We start from the raw sequence: 23,954 nt of genomic DNA, 5'->3' as shown, positions 1-23,954 counted from the left end.
CCTCGAAGACATACTTTGCATTTGCTGTACCCCTCGTACACCGAACTTTAAAGAACTGGCTCAAGACCGTTGATGTAATTTCTCACACTGAATATATTACAACATTAACTGAGAACTACTTGTTTTACTTGGTTTACCCTTTTTTGGAAACTAACTCGACTTGAAAACAAAATAAAAACCAGTACCTTTTAATTATTAGTTTTTTTTCTGGACCTCCATAAATTTTACACCGAATCCAGACCCCACTGAAAACTACTTGCCGAACGCTTGTTTAGGGAGTTGATCAATCAGTGCAGCTAATACATTCAGGGGTACTGCACCATCTGGAGGAAGACATACATTGCAGACAGTTATTTCCTGCATCATCCTTATTCTGACAGCCACAGCTTCAAATGGGGTTTGAAGGGGCACAGTTTCCCTAGAGACTGACTTTAGTGCATAAACACAAACTCCACCTAACATTCTATTATAGTTGCTATGGTTCCTGTAACATTCCTCATAGCCACGGAGGGCGGGGTCCGCATTACCAGGAACCAGGTTACCTGGAGGGCAATGCAGAAAGCAGGCAAACAGCCTAACAGCTGCCGTAGCTCAGCCTGGTGGTGGAAAAAACCGCTGCAATTCCACTGGAGGATGACAACATCGTGAGACTGGGAAAGCAGGGAACATTCAATGAGGCAGTTTACGCCTCGTGGGCACCTGCTGTCACTGACTTATTGCCTAAGCAGTCTATATCCACAGTGTCTGAGGGTCCAGCGAGATCTAGGTCCTCAGCAGATGCCAGAATCTCCACCTCATCTGCAGACAAAGAACTTGTTGGTAGCAGTGGTGTGGGTGTCACCCCAATTCCCTTTGTCCTTAGGGGTCTTCTTTTTGGATTTCTCTCACTGCTTCTTGGGTTTCCCTGGCTGGGAGGCCTCCAGTGATTCAGTCTCCGGGACTGAGGATGAGCGTGAAGCCCTATGACCAGCTTCTTTTGGGCTCTTCATCCACTGGCGGGTGTCATCTTTCCCATTAGCAGAAACTTGGGAAGGGAGTGACCCAAGGGAGTCCTTCCCAGCGAGAGGAGCCAAAGAAGACTTACGCTTCTCCAGTGCAGACGTGGGGACTGATATCCCCAATGGTTTGGGGGGGGGGGGGGGGGGAGGAGGGAGGGGGGGAGTGTTACTCCCAAAGTAGGTGGTGCAGGAGCAACAGGGAGGGATGTGCTCCCCACCATCAACAGGGCTGGTGTAGTCTTCCGGTTTTGAGAGGTGACTGGGGTTGGTGGAGCTGATAGGGCTAGAACTGCTGTAGCAGTAGCTTAAGATGATGTCATATGTACAGCATGTAGGAGTTCAAATTTCCTCTTAGCCTCAGTGTAGATCAGTCGGTCCAGGGTCTTTTACTCCAGGATTTTCCTTTTTTTCTGGAGAATCCTGCAGTCAGGCGTGCAAGGCGAATGGTGGTCTCTGCAGCTCACACAGATGGGAGGTGGGGCACATGGAGTATTGGAATGTGAGGGGAGCTCACAATGTTGAAATGTGACGCTGGAAGTACAGTGGGAAGACATACAGCCGAACTTCCAGCATTTAAAGCACCATATTGGGGAAGGGATATAGGGCTTTACATCACAGCAGTAGACCACCACATGACCTTCTTGGGTCATGTATCAGCCTTGAAGGGCAAGATGAAGGCGCCAGTGGCAACCTGATTATCCCTTAGACCCTAGTGGACACGCCGGAAGAAATGAAAACTTCACCGCTCTAAATTGGCGCGCAGCTCATTGTCAGATTGCAAAAGAAGGTCCCTGTGAAATGTGATACCCTGGACCATATTTAAGCTCTTTGTGCCATGATGGTTACAGAAACATCCCCTGCTTGTCACAAGCGAGTAACACCCATGACTGGGCAGAGGATGCTCTTTTGATCAAGACTGAGAGAGATGTCATTTAGGACAAGGCTTCCACCTCCCCAAACTTGTCCTCTAAATGCTCAACAAAAAACTGAAGCTTTATCGTCATGAAAGATTCCCCATCAGATCTCTAACATACAAGGTACCGGGCTGAATAAGAGCTGCTGCTGTCCTTAGCCTGACACTCCTACCATGGCGTGGCCAGGGAGAGGAATGGTTTGGGGTCATACTTCCATGCATTGAATTGAGCCCATGAACGCTTAAGAGACTGCTGGTGTTTGACCACCAGCAAGAGATGACGTACTACGCTTCATCGCGTCTCATCCGCCCTGATGCCAGCCAGTCCAAATAGGGACCCTCCCCACGGGCGCCACCCAGCTGCAGTTGAGGCCACCTGGCAGGATGGCCACTGCCAGGAGTCCCAATGCCCCCAGATGATGGGCATCTACTCCTCGGCATATGTGGGGAGTTAACGGCGCTGGCATCAGCACAGCGATCTCTGTGTGGTCAGGGGGCTACAACGAACAGGGTACAAGGCAGCCCCACCACAATGGACTGGCTACTGTGCTGGATATCAGGTACAACTAAGCAAACAAGTCAATTATCATGGTCAGTGTAGAGAATGATACTGCACATTTGATGGAAAAATACGCACACAGGAGGGTGACCTTGCCCAAAAGTTGGAGAATGAGCAGAAGTGCAGATCCACGTCGACGAAGGACGCGGTATGTCTTAGCACACGGACACAATGCACCATGTAAGGTGCCCTTCCCCAATTTGCTCACTCCTTGGAAAAATTTTGAAAAATGGAGGTCAAACCTAACAGGGGACCATCATATAAAGGCCGAAACAAGTGAGACTCCTTTTAGTCACCTCTTACGACAGGCAGGAAGACCTCTGACCTATTCTAGCCTCTGGACCCACAGGGGTGACGAGATGATATGAATATTTGCACACACATTTATCGTCACATCAATTAAAATACAAATTGTTTTAACATAGTAATGTAGTGAAAAATCACAATTTTCTATAAGACAATATAACAACTCTGAAGGTATAATATTTTTGTCAAATGTTAAATTTCACAGTAAAACATTCAGTGTTTGCGTTTCTTAGCTAAAACTTGAAATTTCAACATCTAAAACTTCCGACTTTTTCTTTAACCTTTTCAAGACACACTTTTTTATTTCTGAGCTCTTATTTCTTGAACTAGGCCTACTGTTCTTTTATGATTGGCCATTTCATATTAATCAGATTTCTTCTTTTTTAAGGCTTCTACTCTTTTTGATGAAGCATTCTTCATAACTAGTATCACTGATTTTGTAATGACCACATTCAGTTGTTTCTCACTATTACGTAAATCACCTAACAATTTTATTGCATTGCAAACACTTCTCTTTGCAACAACTGTATCTTCTTCTAACTTTTCATTGAAAACTTTTATGTTCACAGAAAAGCCTCTTTTCATCTGTGTTCCCATGAAACACGCATAACAGCTTCTGCATGAACCTGACAAAGTCATGGTTCGCACTTTACAATAAATTCATCAGAAAGTCCTCCTTAGGATTAAGATATTTGGTTGGTTTTCAGAATATTCAAAAAATTTGAAGTCTTCTCTCTTCACACTGTCAGCTGTTGATAAAGTCACATTTTTTTGACACAAATTCTTTTATGGCAATTGTTACTAGAGAATTTCTCAAAAGCAGCTCCGCATTACTACAGGTGATAAAAATGAGCTATCGTTGACTAATTTCAAAAGACTCTTCTCAGCACTTATTTGATACAAACTGAAAAATTCCTGTGCACTTATTTCTGAAAATAAGGATAAACTTTTCTGTGTAGTTCTCGGTAGCAGCAGTGGCACCAAATCCAATTATCTACATAATGACATTTTTTACAACTACATGCATCGGTAACATCAATAGGACTGAGAAGCAATGCTATACACTAAACTGAAAAAAATCTTTGTACAAAAAGGGAAGAGAGAGTCATTTGGCCGTTACTTAAGTTTCATATGGTCTTTTCTGTACTTCAGCAACATACTACTTGAAATGCGGAATAAGTTTAAGTGCTCTCTTCATGACTTCAATATTTCCAATCCATCTCATAGAACAAAATTTGAGAGAAAACTTTGAAAACACAGTGGTATTTGAGAATGTTGCCCTTAATTAACAAAAATCCTTCATAAAGTACGAGATCATCCAAAAATCTTTGTGAACATTCCAACCACTTTTATTATGAGCAGTTTTCAAATCTACATTGACTACATGAAGTGAGCAACTGCCACAATAAAACATTTGTGGTTCATTACCTCCTTCACTGATTAGAAATGCATACAAATTGTGCAACATCTTCAAGTTCACATTTGGTCCATCCATTGAAACTTTATATTTTTAGGCCCTGCTGGAAACATGACTGTAAATTAGAAAATGTGGCAGAATTCAAAAACATATATGTTAAATATCTTTTAGATATAGACTGATTTTGCTCATCCCAGAAACAATCCATGAAATCCATCTGCCCCTTTTGCACAACTGTGTTTAAACTCTCCATGAGTAATGCTGAGTTTCAGACAGGCACAACAAAAAGGCTACTAAACACACAAGCTTTTGGCCAGAAGACCTCCTTCCAAAATAGACAACACACTCAAACATAAGGTAACTGTCTCTGGCGGTCGGGTCAAGACAGCGAGCAACTGCACATGGATGGGGTGGAAAGAACATAGGGCAGCTAGGTTTAGTCGGGAGATCAGAGGGCAGTAGGGTGAGGTGGAAAGTGAACTAAAAAGACTTGTTTTGCTTGTGGAATACAAGGCTGTGGAAGCTGGACCACCCAGTTGCTGAGCATGCTGCCCAACACAACATTCTTCATTTTAATGACTGCTTCACAGCCTATGCCATCTGTACCCCTCCTACCACCACCAACTGTTTTGAATCTCACAGGTGGGAACTCTCCCTGCAATATATCCTATGACTAGTAGCTCTCTTGGACTTAGCCTTTGTTAGTCATTTTCCTTCACCCACCTATCCCCTTCCTTGTCCCTACTTCACAGCCTCCAATTCCCCAAGAGCACTGACAGTCTTTACTTTTCTCCTTTTCTAAAAAGACGTAGAGAAACAGCTGAACTGACAATCCTCCAGGAACACAAGATGGCAGCCCAGTCATGAGCAGAGGTACAATCTGTATGTCATTTCCACTAGGAGAGTGTATACACCATATATAGCTCAACGAAGCCTCCAAATTTCTCCATCCACACCTGCCCAAACTGCAAGACCTGCACATATGGCCAATTAAGTCCAATACACGTAACAGACTTTTAAGGTGAATCTTTGCACATAATTTTTTATTAAATGGACTGCTGAATACAACACTTTTGGGGATGGGTCTAACTTGCTACTCTCTTTTAGGACTATACATAACTGACACATAAAACAAAATTTATGGCCATCCACTCAGTTTCAGAACTTCATTACTTTCATGACCATCCATTCACTTCCATTATTTTTTCATGACTCATGACCTGTAGACACCCTGATACATGAGCAAGATAACGAACTCTGAAGATTCCATAAGAACTGGAACCCAGAATAGATGAATTATGTATTCTGTCTAACATTACTTCACATAGATTGTGGTTGGGTTTGGGACAGATAGCATCCCATCTTTCTAGGTTAGCGAGGACATGAAAGTACGTACTCTGTGTTTGTCACATTTATGTAAGCTATTGTCTGTGTTTCCCTTCTTATGGAACCTTTGGCATTCGTTGTCTTGCTCTTGTATGTTAATACATTTGTTACTCATTTTTTTTTTATTTACACGTCAAGTTCTGTAGGATCAAATTGAGGAGCAAATCTCTAAGGTCATATAACGTGTCAGTACATGAAATTACAACATAAAAGTAATAACAGATAAAAATAAAATGTTTGCGACACAGAAAAAAGTCAATCCATAAGTTTAAGTAAACACAGTCAACAATACAACAAGAATCAGCTTAATTTTTTAAGGACCTCCTCAAGAGAATAGGAGTGACCCATGAGGAAACTAGTCAGTTTCGATTTGAAAGCGTGTGGATTACTGCTAAGATTTTTGAATTCGAGTGGGCAACTTGTTGAAAATGTATGCAGCAGTACATTGCACACCTTTCTGCATAAGAGTTAAGGAAGTACGATCCAAATGCAGATTTGATTTCTGCCGAGTATTAACTGAGTGAAAGCTGCTCATTCTTGGGAATAAGCTCATAATGTTAACAAGAAATGGCAGTAAGGAATATACATATATTGAGAGGCCAGTGTTAAAATACCCAGACTCATGAACACGAGTCGACAAGAGGTTCGTTCATTGTTTTATTCTGCTGGATTTCCATGTGGATGTTTCCAAGTTCATTGTCCTGTAAGTGTATTTTATATATACAGGTGGCTATTGGTTTTTCTGACTGACTTCTACAAGGTTACTTTATGGGCTATTGCTGCATATAAATAGAGGATTTGCTGCACAAGATGTTCATCAATTAGCCATTGACACATGTCACTTTTACCCTGAGGGTACACATTGATAGTGGATATTACTAATGTTAGCAACACATTTTTACATCCAGTACCTTTCCTGGAATTGGCAGAAAAATTGGTGATTTGTTTTATTGTTACTTTGGAGATGTTGCATTTAGGATCTTTAAGTTACACAATTGCTATGCTAGTGTGGTCGTGGATCTTATGGATATAACTGGGTTGTTGTATAGTAATATCGATGGAGAATGCGTTTATAATTTTTTCTGATTTCAGTGCTATTTGTATCTCAAGTTGTAGATTGTGATTTACATTGTTTATGTACTAGAGGTCATTAGAATATATGTTGCCAATATGGTGGGTTTTCATTATCCAGTGAATATTTGTTCATTAGGTTTTCATTGAATTTGTTTACTCTATCTGTTTGGTATTATGTTATTAGCATGTTTCATATTTTATTATTGGTTTCATTTTTATTATTGGTAGGTGTTCTGGTTAGGGATATACGTGACTGCCTGCTTTGCTGGTGTAATTCTTTGTACATGTGGACTGCTCTCAGTTATGTTACATAATTGGAGTATGTGATTATTGGCTTTTAAAAATTAGGCAATATAAATTACATGCTAAATTCTCTTTTGTGTGGATAACAATAGTATATTTTTACTATGTAATTTTATAATGTGATTTATCTGTTTTAGTTACATATTGTGATTTTTGTTGTCTGTGCCCTCATACTTCACTATCGTGCTACATAATTTCCATATACAGGGGTCTGAAGGTAACACTTTTGGGCAATGAAACTGGTAGCACGTTCTGAATGAATGACGTTGGATTACAGCTTTTTGTTTCAATTATGATTATTGAAGTAATTTCCTAGTCTGACTGCTGATAATCTCACACCAATAGTGTGGAATAACAGTTTTTTTTTTTTTTTTTTTTTTTTTTGCAAAGAATCTATTACTTGTTCTCAGATGACAGACAAAGCTGTGAAGGGACTAGGAGGTGTTTGGTCCACAAAATGGCAATCCACCCTTGTGATGGTCAGAACTGCTCAACTGGAACCTTTATGATGAGTAGTCTGCCTTAAACTTCCCATGAAGTCCAATATCTGGCCACTGTCCTGTGAACACCCCACAAAACTGGAATGCCCAACTCCACCCACTGGCCAAATGGACACCCACAATGACACCCCCTTCGAACTCTTGTGAGGTGCTGATAACGGTGTCTCTCACAAGTACGTGGCATCTCTGGGTCCTTCACAGTGAACATTCAATATCTTACACTGTTCACACTCCTTAAACACCCTATCACATCTAGTAAAGACACTGAACATGAACAACACTAATACACACTGGTTGTCCTACCTGTCAGAGAATTTCAACTATCATTTACATGCTCACCGAGTGTAATTTCAAACATATGTGCTCTAACATCTGACCATGTCTTCTGTGTGCTTCCCTTTTTTTCCTTGTCAGGTAGTATATTTACGAGTCTTTGGAAAATAAACTCCTATACTACTAACAGTTGAACATTATTATCACTAAGGTTGTGAAGGCAGTTGCAATACACAGCATTTGCATGCATGCACTGAATAAGCCGAACATTAAATGAAGTTTTGATAGTTTAAGTGACTATAAGGAATGTAATAATATCTATTAAGAATATTTAAACCAACAGTGCTAGGATTCGTTAAGTTGCGAGTGTCCGTCAGCCAGCTGCTAAGATGGTTGTAAGTAGATCGCCGAGTTATGTCGTACACCATCAGAGCACCAGCTGCACCCCGGTAATACGACCTACAAACAAAATTTGTTTTTCACAGCAGTAGTCCTTTTCAAATTACTCCAGGTTGACCAACTACCACTGCAAAAATTACCTTGTCACAGCTCTGAAGCGCTCCTGACCCGCAGTGTCCCAGATCTGCAACTTTATCTTCTGGCCTGAAACCTCTATAATTCGGGTTCCAAATTCTACACCTATAGTGTGAGGGCAGTCTGCCATAACTGTAACAATTCAGAAATAGCTGTTTTACTCATTTGGTGGTAACATCTAACATATTTATTACACTAAGTTAATGTTAAGGGACAATCAATGAAAGCATACATGAAAACATCTCTTGCACATCATTATATTCTTTTTTGCATACTTCTAGCAACAACGGCCATAGTTTGAGAGCAGAAAGGTAAGAGTACTTACTACCTAATAACAGAATCACTATTTTTAAATTGGGACCCTCAACGCAGTGCAAGTTTGCCAGCTACTCGTAGACATTTTCAAATACCTCAGCATTTACATGAAGTTTCCAAAAGCTTGGATAAGGATGGTAGAAATCAGAAACTTAGCTTTGAATTTTCTTCTTGTAGTATTTGTTTTGTGATGAACATGTTAATGATACTGGACAATCCTCAATGGAATAAAAATGTTAGAAGGAATACAGGTGAACACTCACCATATAGTTGAGGTACTGAGGACAGATTTCTGGTGAACACTCACCATATAGTTGAGGTACTGAGGACAGATTTCTTCTGCAGTACATCTCAAATGCTTTAATTCTCTTCTGTTCCAATTTTCCCACAGCCCATGATCCACAACCATACAATGCTGTGCTTCAAATGTACATTCTCAGAAATTTCTTCCTCAAATTAAGGCCTACGTCTCTTGATATCAAATTCTTTGTCCTTTATGGGTTATTTTGCTTCCAAGACAGCAGAACTTCTTAACTTCGTGATAACCAATTTTAATGTCAAGGTTCTCACTATTCACATTTCTGCTACTTCTCACTGCTTTTGTCTTCTTCTGGTTTACTATCAATCCCTATTCAGTACACAACTATTCTTTCCATTCAACAGATTCTGTATTTCTTCTTAACTTCCATCCAACACATCAGTGAATTTCATCACTGATATCTTTTCATCTTTTATTTTCCTCATTGCTTCTTCGATGTACAGGTTGAACAGTGAGTGTGGAAGACTGTATCCCTTTTTTAATACAAGTAATTTGTTCTTCACCTTCCAGTTTCCTCTTGGTTCTTGTACATACTATATATTACTCGTCTTTCCCTATAGCTTACTCCTATCTTTATCAGAATCTCGCATGTTTTACACCATTTAAGACTTTTTCCAAGTCAATACAGCATATGAAGGCATCTATTTTTCTTCAGTCTTGCTTCCATTATCAAGCACAATATCAAGACTGCTTCTGTGATGCGTTTACCTTTCCTTAAGTCGAACTGATTGTTCTCTAACAGTTACTTAATTTTCTTTCCCAGCCTTTTGTGTATTATTCTTGTCAGCAACTTTGAAATACAAGCTGTTAAGTTGGCTGTGTGATAGTTCTCACACTTATCTGCTCTTGCTACCTTCCAAACTGAATGAATAATATTTTTCTGAAAGTTTGGTGGTGTTTTGCCAGTCTTGGATTGCACATATCAATTTGAATAGTTATTTCATTGCCATTTCCCACCAATCATTTTAAAAATTCAGATGGTATGTCATCCATTCCCTTGCTTTATTTGATTTCAAGTCTTCCAGAGCACTTTTAATCAAATTTTTCCTGCAGCCATTTGGCCTTTGCTGCCTTGCACTGGATCCTCTATGTCTTCCTTATCGACTTCAGTTTCTTCTTCTATCCAGTCATCCTAGACAAGTCCTCCCCCTCACAGCCCCCTCAATGTACACTTTCCACATATCCATTGGCTTCTGAATTTAACAATGACATTCTGATTGTGCTATTGATGTTACCATCCTTGCTTTTAACTTCACTGAAGGTGTTTTGACCTTTTCTATATGATGAGTCAGTCTTTCCGGCCATCTTTTCTTTCCGATTTAATCAAATTTTTCCTCCAGCCATTTGGCCTTTGCTGCCTTGCACTGCCTATGCATGTAATTCATAATTAATTTATACTGCTGTTTTCCTGTCTTTCCCTCAATATTTAATACTTCCTCCTTTCTTCAATCAAGTATTTCTTCTGTTCCCCAAGGTTTTTTTGTAGTTATATTCCTTGTACATATGTCTGTCCAACTGATCGCCCTTTTTAGACATGCCTACTCCTCTTCAACTGAACTGCCTACTGAAATGTCCCTTAGCACAGCATCAACAACCTTAGTGAACTCCGAACCTGTCATCATTCCGCAGTACTTCAGTATCCCACACTGAATCTTCCAAACGATTATCTTAAATTTCAGTCTACTCTTCATTGGAGGAATCTGTCTGACCATGACATAATCCAGCTGGAATCACCAGATTTCTCCCAAGTACACCACCTCCTCCTATGATTCTTGAATAGAATATTCAATATTGCCATTTGAAATTTACTGCTGAACTGTATATAGTCTTTCTACACTCATACCAGGTCTTAGCACCATCATCAATTTTATTTGAAATCTGAAGTAAAACAACAGTTAAACCTTCTCCATTAAGCAATAAAGAAATTTATAACAAAGATTGACATTTAGAAACTGAAAACCAGATAAAACAAATGAACAATTAGCCTTCCTAGCAGTAGTAGCGTGTCATGTCCATGCCACAACAAATACAATGAAGAGCCAAAGAAACTGGTACACCTGCCCAATATCGTATAGGATCCTCACGAGCACACACAAGTGCCACAACACAATGTGGCATGGACTTGACTAATGTCTGAAGTAGCACTGGAGTGCTGTCCACAAATCTGCAAGAGTACGACGAGGAGGAGATCTCTTCTGAAAAGTACATTGCAAGGCATCCCAGACATGCTCAATAATGTTCATGCCTGGGAAGATCGGTGGGCAGCTGAAGTGTTTAAACTCAGAAGAGTGTTCCTGGAGCCCCTCTGCAGCAATTCTGGATGTGTGGGGTGTCACATTGTCCTGCTGGACTTGCCCAAGTCCATTGGAATGCACAATGGACATGAATGGATGCAGGTGATCAGACAGGATGCTTATGTACTTGTCACCCGTCTGAATCATATCTAGACTTATCACGGGTCCCACATAACTTCAACTACACATGCCCTACACCATTACAGAGCCTCCATCAGCTTGAACAGTCCCCTGCTGATATGCATTGTCCATTGATTCATGGAGTTGTCTCCATACCTGTACATGTCCATCCACTCTATAGAATTTGAATGAGACTCGTCCCACCTGGAAACAAATTTCCAGTCATCAACAGTTGAATGTTGGTGTGGATGGGCCCAGGCAAGGCATAAAGCTGTGTGTCGTGCAGTCATCAAGGGTAGACGACTGTGCCTTCAGCTCCAAAAGTCCATATTGATGATGTTTTGTTAAATGGTTCACACACTGACACTTGTTGATGGTGCAGCATTGAAATCCGCAGTAATTTGCGGAGGGGTTGCACTTCTGCCACACTGAATGACTCTCTTCAGTCATCGTTGGTCCCATCGTTGCATGATCTTTTACCAGCCGCAGCGATGATGGAGCTTTGATGTTTTACCGGATTCCTGATATTCACAGTACACTCATGAAATGGTCCTATGAGAAAATCCCAACTTCAGAGATGCTGTGTGCCAATGCTGGTGTGCCGAGGAACAGCACATTCAAGCTCACTTTCATCTTGATAACCTGCCATTGTAGCTGTAGTAACCAATCTAACAACTACACCAGGCACTTCTTCTTATACAGGCATTGCTGACAGCAGTTCCATATTCTGCCTGTTTACACATCTCTCTTGAATATGCATACTTATACCAGTTTATTTGGCATTTCTCAGTGAATATCCTTTGTTTTTTCCCTTTACGTATTTTCTAGCCTTCCTAATACATTGAGACTTCTGACATTACATGGTGCAACTTTTAGAACGTTACACCTTTGTTGGCCACTTTTATCTTTTTCTTGTGGTCATCTTTCCTTGGCAGACCCTTCCGAAGATCCGAATGGAGGACTAAGCCAGAATCTTTTTCCAATGGACGGATCATGATGACGATAGATCAGTATTTGAAAAAAATGATGGTTGTATGGCTTGGATAAGTTTTTAACTTTTGATGTCCCACAAGAATACAATCCGTATGGCTGAGGAGGGGGAATAAGGGTGTCATAAGGATGGACTCCTTCCATTACATGAATGCTTACCATTCAAATAGCACCTTTTATCTGCATTTGGAGCACAGGGAAAATTCTGTAAGATATTTTTGCGTACATTAGACGTACGAGACTGTACCTACTAATTCTACAAAAAGAACAGCATTGGTAGATTATGTACTTATGCACGTGGAAGACCACCTCTCAGAAAAGTATGCTAGAAAGTAAACATCTAAGGAATGGGTTGAAATTTGAGAGACGGAGTCAACACAAACTTCCACATAAAACCTACCAATACGTGACATCAGATTTGATCCATTATGTAATTGTGCTGTATGATAAATACTTGTAAACCATGCCAGAATCTAACACTAACAATACTTTTTGGAACAGGGTTGTGATGTCATGCTGAGCTCCATCAGCCAGAGGTTGGGTTGGGTTTGTTTGGGGGAAGAGATCAAACAGCGAAGTCATCAGTCTCAGCAGATTAGGGAAGGATGGGGAAGGAAGTCGGACGTGCCCTGTCAAAGGAACCATTCCTGCATTTGCCTGAAGCGATTTAGGGAAATCATGGAAAACCTAAATCAGGATGGCCAGACACAGGATTGAACTGCCATCCTCTCGAATGCGAGTCCGGTATGCTAACCGCTGCGCCACATTGCTCTGGCTAGAGGTCTAGGTTACGCTTATAAAAAGTTAGTATGTTGAGTTGGCAAAGTGAACAAATGTAACATCAGAAAAATAATTTTTATGCTACATATTTTCAGCATATTGAAGCTTGACAAAGGGTTTGTATACCGCCTTTTGATGTCGGCTTGAAAAAAGCAGCATCAGTGGGTACAATATTTATATTTCACAATACTCAGGGAGCTTAAACAGGAATTATTAGAAGGGATGGACTCCTAGTTTAACATATTTACATAACTAGTGTTTAGAACATGTGAGATGACACTGCAACATGGTTTTCAGATTGCAACTTCACTGTGAGGCCAAGTGCTGCACAGAAGAATTAGATGGGAAATTACTTATTGGGTAGATTGGCACAAACTGTAAGAGGCCTGTATTCATTACCTGATGACAACAGGCAAACATGCACACTGCACAATCCCAAGACAGTTTCAGAAGTACCTCACCGCAGGCAAAATTGCAGTTTCAAACAAGCTCAATCTTTAAAACAATTACCTGAAATAATTTTTTATAGAAACTGAAGCATAAAATAAACACACTGAAATTATATGTATACTGACACACACACACACACACACACACACACACACACACACACACACACAGTCTACTCCACAATATTTGACTGTGGCTAATAATGATTGTTCAATGAACACAATAAAAAGATGGCAAAATTGATATAGCTGAAGTTCAGAAAGAAATGATCAGTTTGGCTTAAAAAAATATTTCAGAAAAATAATTTACACTAATGCTTTAATGCCAAGAGTCACGAATTCGCCTCATACCAAAGCTATGCTAATACTTAGAAGGTTATCTGTTTCTGAGTGCCAGTGCTGGTAGCTGTTAATTCTGCACGAAGCTACTTATGCTTCTGACAAGTGCTGCAATCTCCTGAGTGTTTCAGGTACCTCCAAGATGTCATGTTTTTAAATTTATCTTTCATCTAGAAATTTATGTTGGTATTAATGGGCAGCAAAATTTTTTTGCCCTCCTACTACTTCTGTCTGTGGTGAACATCTTCGTATCTGTTTAAACCATATCCTATTACAATAAAGATAGATTGATATCAACTGATACAAACAAAATCAGCTAGACTTCATCAAATAACTAACAATGTAGTACAAACTAGGCCGCAGTGACGGCATTCATGTAAATGGAACTACTGTAAATAACAGACAATGGCACCATTCACATGATGACTTAGCACTGTGGCACAGTTTGAACCATACTTTTGGTTATGCTCAATAATATGTAGCCAATTATACTGCATCTCTCGAAGATGCCACTCTAGCTTTATTATATTAGGACATGTTTTAAACATATCTGTTACACTGTCTTACTGAGCGAAAACTACAGTGAGGATAAATATGTTTTCATCACAGACTGGAATAAAAAATTCTACATGTCCTAGATAACTTTTTTCCTTATGATTGTCACATCATCTGAGATACAAACTTCATGATACTCTCCTTATTGACAGTATTACTGATTCTGTATCAATTTTTGTTGAGATCATGGTGGAATAACAACCATATTTCTGTTTGTATGCACAAGCCTCCTTTAGATAATTGCCTCAAAAATGTAACCTGTGAACTGGCAGCACTCTACCATGAGTAGGAAAGTATGTTGGAAGCTTAAAAAATAAATATAACATTTGCAGGGGCATAAGAAAAACATGCCATGCCAGCCCCCACATACTGTTATAATCTATTGTCCCTTATCTTTAATCCACACAATACAAATTTGTGTGCTAACATTTTAGAGACCTTTTCCCTATATTCCAGCAATCTATATGTTCTATTCTGTTCCATATAGCAAATTACAAAGGGTAAATTGCCTTACATAATTCACTACACTGAAAATTACAGTTTATGAATTAATGTAGTTGACTTTATCAACAACCAAGTGGGATTTCCATACCCTGTAGGGTTTAAAAAAAAATACGTGAATTAAACAGTAACATTTAAGAGGCAATTGTGATGAACTAGTGCCCTTGTGGCAACCAGTTCAAATATTTTTTGTCACAATACATACAATATTTAAAGAGTAATGGGCATATTCACAGATAATTTTTGTTCTAACATCTAAAAGCTACCTTATGGAAATACAACAGGCCTATAACTTATTTAGGAAAGAAGTTACCAAATGTGACATGATAATTTAACTCCCCTTGAATCAAAATTTGCACACATTTGTCACGTCTGTTCTGGCATTATTTTAACATGTCAACAAACTAACACACAATCAAATGTAACAGTTGGTACCTGCAATGGTTTTGCTTGTACGTTACAGTTATGACGTTTGTTCATACTGAGTGGTTGTTTAAAATCATGCTACATGTTAAATCTATACAAGTCTGCTAGAGATATTTTCGTGTATGGGACAGTCATTCCACTTTACATGTTGTTAATAGCTATCAAGGTGACAGACGTGTAGCATAAGAGATCTCAGTTTGGCTGCACTTTGTGAAGCTAATGGCTGTGTTGATACTCCTCTTCTCACACATAATGTTTTCCACAATTATGCCTTTGTTCCCCTGTTTTCACTGTTGTCTGATACTTTCGTATTGTAGTATGTTTCAAGTTAACAACAAGATCATCCTCAGCCCAAAAAACCTGAATGCCGGTACTTTGTCAGTTCTTGTTTTGATAATGTTTTTGAGTTGTTAGTGATGTCTTACAGGGATTGTTTCTTGAGGATACGACCTCTCTCATGGTGGTTATGGTAATTTTCATTTTCCCAACTATAGGTACCTAAGGCAGTGCTTGGCAGTTCACTACTTCTGTGGTGTGCATTCAGTTCTACCACAAGTGATTAGCAGCTTAAGACGCTTTCTGAATGTTAGAGCTGGCCTTAACAATCAAAGCTGTACAAAAATACATCTAAGACAATTGCATCATACATATTTATGTAATTATAACTAGTGTAATATTCAATTTAAGTTCATAACCTGATTAAAGTCAATGAATACCACAATTGAAGATGAACATAATGTCATCTACATAGGCATGACTGTATGGCTAGATAATGTGGTTGTGGCATTTAAAATTTAATCCAACTATCTGTAATAGTTAAGGAAAATTAAATGGAAGACCTAAATGACTACTAGACTGCAGCCCACTCCTCTCAAGTACACCAGCAAAACAGTCTTAACTATTGAACAACCTTGTACAAATATGGTAATCTTATCTCCTATGTAATATTTGCTTATTTTGTTCAGTATATGTACAGCAACACTGCACTACATTTCAGCAGCAACACTCGTGTGTAATGAAAATTAAAATGTTTCTTCACACACAAAGGAATCATTTTACGAAAATAAATCCCTCAACTACGTATGTTGATAGAAATCTAACTACTACTAAAACAATTTTACAACTAGACCTACAATAATAAAAGCGTAATCTTTCCCACGAAATATTACTGCATACATAACGTCAAGGCAAAAAAAATGGCTCTGAGCACTATGGGACTTAACATCTATAGTCATCAGTCCCCTAGAACTTAGAACTACTTAAACCTAACTAACCTAAGGACATCACACACAACCATGCCCGAGGCAGGATTCGAACATGCGACCTTAGCAGTCGCGCGGTTCCGGACTGAGCGCCTAACGTCAAGGCAAACTATCGTACTGAGTGCATGTTCTGGCAATAGACTGACATATTTAATAATATAATACAATTAGTTAACAATATTATAAAAGTAGTTAATACTTACATTTCTTCTCGGTGAACTGGTGCAGGAGGCATGACTTGCCCACTCCCATGTCGCCAATTATTATATATTTAAAAATGTAGGAGTAGTTGTACGGACCTGCTGACATTCTGACTACTGAAAAATGAGAACACGCAAAGAAATATTACGTTAATCCTAACTTACATATCGCCACTTCCGCGCAACGTACTATAACTCTACAACAGCAGTTAAAGACAGCTGTCACTGCAGAAAACAAAACAAACTTTCAACTATGATAGTCACATAAAACTTTGATAACTTCCAAATGTCAGGTAACATTACACATACAATTAAACTATTTGTAGGTAATATGACGTACGTAACTACACTTTCCCATGAACAATACGATAATCAGATAGTTACCTTTTTTTCAATATGACGCTGTTCGTTAGTAAGGCCTGTTTCGTTGCTTAGATACTACACTTAACACTAACGTAAAAGTCTTTGTTCCAGTAAGTTTCTTTCCAGTCCTTGACAGTGGAAATGATTAGACCTACCAAAATATGGCCGAGGTTGTCATGCAACTTCAAGACGAATCGTATAAAGACCTTTCCACTCAAAACACAAAGTACTGGTTTCACACGTATCAAAAAGTTCAAAAATTCTTTGCAAATATCGAGAAGGAAAAGAAATGCACACTACTGTAAATTTTATTCCTTGTAATTCATTACGATTCACTAGCATTAACACCTACTGCACAGGCGTCTAAAGCTAGCGAAATGAGGGATGCTCAACTACCGGACCTACCGATAGATGGCTGTAGCGCGTGCCGGCAAGAGACCGTATCATTGAGTGTCCGCCATATCTGAATTTGGCAAAAAACGAAGTGTCAAAACACGGATGAAAATGTTTTTCGTTCTGCGCCCTCATAAGTATTTTATATTGGATGTTCTAGATGTCTACACATCAACATAATGAAGTGTTTCTAATCTAGCGAGAAAAAACGGTGACAGTTCTGCTATGAAATTCCTAAATTCGAGTGTGTTTTGAAAGTTTGACAAGCTGATCTATAAATTGTTTACTATTTTATGAGTGCTTTACTTATTTGCCCGTTTTAAAACACTATTTAAGATTCAATGGAGGTCAACAAATTACCTTACTTGCCGAAGCTGGTATAATTCGGAAAATCAAGTGTGGACAACAGTGAAGACGTCTCTTGAAAAAAAGTTGACATCGTTTGCTTAGGGGTATCTTTACTGACAACAGAAATTACAACTGAACTATTAAAGTATTACTTACGTATAAACGGAAAAAATCGTTATTTTTTCTTTATCTGAAGTGATGCATTACCGATCTACATATATGCTGACACTGTAATTGCAACATGCACTTACGAATTTGGCTCTCTGTTTGATCAGTAATTTAAATGCCATGATTTTATTAACGCCTGTACATGATACGGTGTATTTAAACTGAGTGATATGGTAGAAGCACCAGTTTTTAACAGTGCTTCACTCTTTGATACGAGACAAGAAATACATTTAAATGAGACAAACACAAAGCCCAACGTTAAGGCTTCTCGTAAATGCATGACTTGTATCATTTGGAAGTTAAGTCTAGTAATAATATTATATTGGACTGATCCATGATGATCTAGGCAGTGAAGGGACCTGTTGAAAATAACCTCGATCACAGCTGTTAATTTTAAGGTTGGGGTGTCTTAAAACTCTAATTTTCCAGTCTGACACCCAAACAATTTTAAAATTGAATTCAAAACATGTCAGTGAGCAAAATTAATTACACTTTGAATTACAACCATAGAATTCTATTTCTGTGAATCTTGGTTCCAGTCTTTGACATGGTGTCAATCACTGGAATGACTAGTTGTCAGTATACGGCCCAAGCAAAAAACAAACCTGAAAGTGAAAGCTACAGAAGCTGGCCAGACAGGCACCCCAATGGCTGCTTCAATCTGTGTGAGACAAGGGTGACATTATATTGCAAATTTAGTGTAAAAAGTTCCATATTGTCTGAATTTGTCCTATACTGACAGGACATTCTAGTCCAGTCGATTTTCGTATCTGCAAGAGTACACTAGCCAATAGCAGTGGCACAAAGGTAGTGCCACATTACAAACTATCTGGTAACAACAGAAGTATTGGTGGACAAAGTACAGTAAATAATATGTAATAACCTGAGAAATTCAAAATTGGTTGGAAGAAATAGAACAGTATTTGGATAGAGAGTAACATTTTGAAAATAACAAATGATGCAAGTAGAGTTTTCAGTTTTTATGAAGCTCGCTTACATTTTTTTTCCCCTCTCTCTTTTCGATTATGAAGGGAAAAATGTGATAACATAAAAGTGCAAGAAAGTTGTGTACAATGTTGGAAATGATGAAAAAGAAAATCTCACTATGCTTCCTCCTCCATGTGAAGAGCATTCCTGTAATAATAGCTAATATCATACCAAGAACATGAGGGTGTCACAGTGGAGATTTGTTTTCTGGTACAGACATCTGATACAACTATTCCACAGCAAAACGTACTTTCAATAGGTGTGGTACCAGTGCACTCCCATAGGATAACAGAATATTATGTCCTCCAGGAATCACATTGGGTACACCACATACAGCATAAACTGTACAGCAACTACAATGCTTTGTGAGCAAGTAATAACAGTCAGTATCTTTAATTTTAACATAACTCTTTACTCTCATAATTATCTGCTTATACGTGTGCTTGTACTACAGGTTATTGGTAAAGCAAATACTAATTGAATAGGTCTTCACACTTTTAATACTTAGCAGAAATTCTGAAAAAAGTAAATTGTTTTATTACTGTATCCCCTCTATGGTGAATTAAGAGGTACTGACTGGTTTCTTTGAACATTTAATAGAAGCCTTCTTTTTTACCTGCTATTGATAAAGAGCCATTCCAAGTTCTGTACAGAACAATCTCTCGCATTTTTCATGAGGGTTGTTATTCTGTACACTAGTATTTCTTCTTCTAAATGGTAAATAATGCATTCAGACAGTGCTGGTATTAAAGGTAATTCATGAAATAAACTATATTTAAACCAGAAAATTAAAGGTTCCACATGGCACATGAAAAGTACCTTGCTACACACATGTATGTACAGATTCCAAAATGTCTGTGAATTTGAGTTACAAACTTTTTTAAATAGAAATATGAAGATCACAATACTTTGGGTCTGCAATAACTCAAACATAAAATACTTTAGTTCCCTATGGGAAACTTTGTTCTTTACGTGACTCGTGCAACTGCTATCACTCTTAATGGAAACCAAATGGCTTGTGTTAAAGTTAACTAGCAAAAAGTGTAACCATTGTTACATAATTTCTGTGAAGTAAGATTCCTTAATGTTATTTCCTTCCTTTGTCATCATAACTTGATAATTTCAATTCCGTATGGGACATATGAACTAACAAAATGAAATGCTTTTATTACTATGACCAAACAAAATCTTTTTAACATGTAGTACACAGTTCAAATCAGCAAAAAATGTAACCGTATAATTAAGGTAAATGTTGATGAAAATTAGGCATGTAAAATGAATACTGAAATTTCCTAGATTTCCAGGTGTACCTGTAATCACTGTATTACGTACTTTGTAGTGCTAGAAAGATAATTCTATATGATTATTTGCATTCTCTCTCCCCCCCCCCCCCCCCCCAACACAGGAAAATATAATAGAAAGACATCCTAGCAAAATAAAGACAGGTTTTGCCTGACTCGGGCCCGCTTATTCTAGAATGGTTATAAAGTAATAAGAATGCTTATGATCAACTGGAACATTGTGTTCATTATAGGAAGTATTAAAACAAGAATTAACAGAGTAACAATTTTATAGCTCTTATGTTGCAGAGTATCCACAAACATTACTGTTTGAAACATAGGGCCACTGCATACTCCATTAGATCACACCCATCCTGTGATTAAACTGTTTTCTTGAAGTGAAAAATTCAAGTTAACGTAATTATTGAGGGAAATATTTTCTCACACTGAAAGCCATCTGTCAAATAAGTCTCAGAACATTTTTTTTTCATTAATTTCACACAAATCACCCGTTTTTAATGCAAGTGCATATTTTGTAACACCAAACATCTTAAAATAAGCTTATATAATAAACAATTATAATTTTTTTACAATATCTACACAGGACGTAAAGACTTAATTTTACTTCAATGTGATTCATATTTTGAAGTTCATCATTACACAACAACAACTCTATGGACAAAATAGTTTTAAAAAATCTGTCAAAATGTCACACCCATCTGCATAGAATGTCTTGTTACATAATTTTTCCAATTTGAGCACTATACATGATTAAACAATACGAGTTTATTTAACGTCTGCCTTATACTTGATTTGTTGTTTAAAATTTTCTCAGCAGGCTTTTTTTCCACATGTTTTTAAGCGTATTCAGGAGTATAGGGATGCAATCTTACAAACAAGTTGAGTCTGATGTAAGTCCTCAATCCTAATTTCATAATGGTAATCATGACCAAGAGCAAGAAATGGGTAATCTACAAATTTATTTTTAACACAATGCAAAATCTTGGCCTGTATATATTTCTGTCGCATATCCCCAGCAATCACAAACATCTGAAACAGTTTCTGAGTATTCTACAACAGAGTACACGCAGTCACTTGTTTTAACCAGTTTTCCCCGGTTAACAAAATTTACAAATGCATTTTTACTGGCCATGTTGGGAAAAGCATAGAGGGAATCACATTCTAATGCAGATTTAACTACTGGTGGCTTCAGTATGTGATGACAGTCTTTGCATGTGATCTGCCTTGAAAGGCGCAATGACACATACCCTGCAATATAATAGAGTATGTTTTACTTGTGAAATGAGAACTTAATCTTATCATCAAGAAGTGCACACCACTCCTCTACTTCATTTTCTGCAGCACTTTCATCACTTTCTACTACATGCTTTCTTGCATGAAAATCATAAACAGGTGGCAAACAACACACATTAAAATTTGAGCAATTCCCATTCATTGCAGTGACACTGTTACCCAAGAGCTACTTTCTCATGGCACATTTGAACTGGTATGCATTTGGATTGTTGTTCCAACCACATCTGGACCGAATGCAGGGGGAAAAAAGCTCTATGTGGTCTTGTGACAGTTTATATGTTAGCAAATACTTCAAAGGAGATTCAACACGAAGCATACTTGTCAGAGCTACGAAAATTATCCCAAAAGCAAAAGTATTTCTTGCATGGAGCAGCAATGGAACACCAATGATTTTTAAGCTTTTGATATAATTTTCAGTGTGTCTGAAAATACCAACGTGTTGACTGGGTGTTGTGTGATGTCCTTAGGTTAGTTAGGTTTAAGTAGTTCTAGGGGACTGATGACCATAGATGTTAAGTCCCATAGTGCTCAGAGCCATTTGAATCATTTTTTTAATTCTATTTTAAATACCAAGCCAATAAGATTTGTTGTCAAGTTTCAGGGGGCTCTTATACCCTTTACCTAATGGATTTCTGGAGTTCAGAATATCAAAAATCCTATCAATATTATACAAAAATTCTACTGTTGCTTCACTTCCTTTAATATTTGGATCACCAGCCCTCCTCAAAAAACACTATACTATCTGCCACACTAGAACTCAAAGTCTGTGGAGCTAATGAAACATTCATTTTTCTATTTACATAACTTATATGTTGTCCTGATAGTTTGTTGGCAAATGTCATACCTTCTTCTTGTTGTACCTTGTTCAATTGCTCAATGAAATGCCATCTAATAATGCCAGTTGGAGACTCAATAGCAGATACTTCTGCTAGAGCATTTCTGGCAAACTTAATCACATGACATGTCCAAGATACAATAAACATTGTAGCTTTTAAAATCACCCTTGGAAAAATTTAAAGTACAGCCAAGTGTGCGTAAAGTGCTTATATTTACCTTGCAGCCATCACATGTAACACACCAAACCCTAATGCCAGAACTATGCAGCCTCTCTAAAGCGGATTTTATCAGTGTGGCCTGATTATTTGCCTGTACACCGTTGATAAAGAAATATGCAATCGGGCATATAAATTTGCCTTTAATAGAGACAACCATGAAAACCAGAGCCTCAGATGCCTCTATTACTTCTTTTGACTGAGGCACTTCCCCACCAAACTCTAAAAAACCTGTGTATTGCTTAGTTCCTTGGTCCCAAACTACTTGCTTCCTAATTGCCACACTGTCTACAATTAGACATGAATCGCTGAACTGGTCCCTTACAATTGGGTTCGAATCAACGTACTTAAAAATATCTTTTAAGAAGCCAGTTTTACAGTCGACACTTGCCACCCATTTGAAAATCAATGATGTACGGGTCAGAGGCATTAATTTTTGCAGGTATTCATATGCTGCTGGTGAATAAAAGTACACAGTCATCACAAACATTTTCACATTTGTTGTGTATCTATTACCCTTTGACAAGAGAGAGTTGTCCACTAAATTGCACACTAATTCCACTTGTGTTCCTTTCTGATGATTGAGGAAGTTATGTAACTTCTCAGGAAGATGCCCCTTCTCCTTCAATGAACTTATGATGTTATCCATGGAAAACACTTTCTTCTCTCTTCTTCGAAGTTTTTCTCAGACACACTTCAGTTTGCGTTTTAATTCGTGAACAATGTCTGAGAAAAAATTGCAAGTTTCGGTCGCCTTGTCTTCCATTTCTACTTTCGACTGTATACCACAATCAATTACTTGAGAACCAACTGCACTCTGAAATAAAGAAATAATTTCGTTATATATGATTGAAATAACTCAAGGCTTGATGAAAAAATATTATAAGAAAACTTTGGGGGTGTGAAAACATCCTTATACTAACGTTTTCGACACAATTCGCAGCTTCTGCATTGGATAAATTGGACTTGCTTTCCACGGAAGAATTCTCATTGACAACATTCTCCACGCAATCACTAGCTTCTGCAGAGGGCAAATCAAGCACGGATTCCAGGACAGAACACTAAAAACAAAAATATGGAAGTGTATTACAACATTGCTTAGACCTATGTAGCCCATTTGTGTCCGTACGAAATAAATTCACAAAAGTCAAAAGCACACACATAGCAAGGAAATTAATAAGCTACCTCAAATGGAGAAGCATCGTTGTCACTCGAAATCCTAACATGTCGTCGTGG

The 23,954-nt window shown here is 38.3% G+C and overlaps 1 protein-coding gene across 2 annotated transcripts in view; it reads right to left on the bottom strand.

The window, feature by feature from the left end:
- Positions 1-17,529, bottom strand: part of LOC124616769 (ras-related protein Rab-14) — a 69,177-nt gene extending 51,648 nt beyond the window's left edge. The window contains exons 1-4 of one of the 2 annotated variants that reach the window (XM_047145157.1): positions 17,198-17,529; positions 16,817-16,930; positions 8,269-8,395; positions 8,071-8,188 (exon numbers count right to left, since the gene is read on the bottom strand). In XM_047145157.1, coding sequence (XP_047001113.1) covers positions 8,071-8,188; positions 8,269-8,395; positions 16,817-16,922 — 351 coding nt within the window. In that variant the 5' untranslated portion in view covers positions 16,923-16,930; positions 17,198-17,529. Of the gene's footprint in view, positions 1-8,070; positions 8,189-8,268; positions 8,396-16,816; positions 16,933-17,197 lie in introns of both variants that reach the window. The other variant, XM_047145156.1, reaches the window with a different exon arrangement.
- Between the last annotated feature and the right edge of the window lie 6,425 nt (positions 17,530-23,954).

This window comes from Schistocerca americana, chromosome 5 (genome assembly GCF_021461395.2).
Source record: "Schistocerca americana isolate TAMUIC-IGC-003095 chromosome 5, iqSchAmer2.1, whole genome shotgun sequence".
NCBI classification, from domain to species: domain Eukaryota; kingdom Metazoa; phylum Arthropoda; class Insecta; order Orthoptera; family Acrididae; genus Schistocerca; species Schistocerca americana.
The sequence above is the reverse complement of the archived record's forward strand: the minus strand, read 5'-3'. Positions and strand labels throughout refer to the sequence as shown.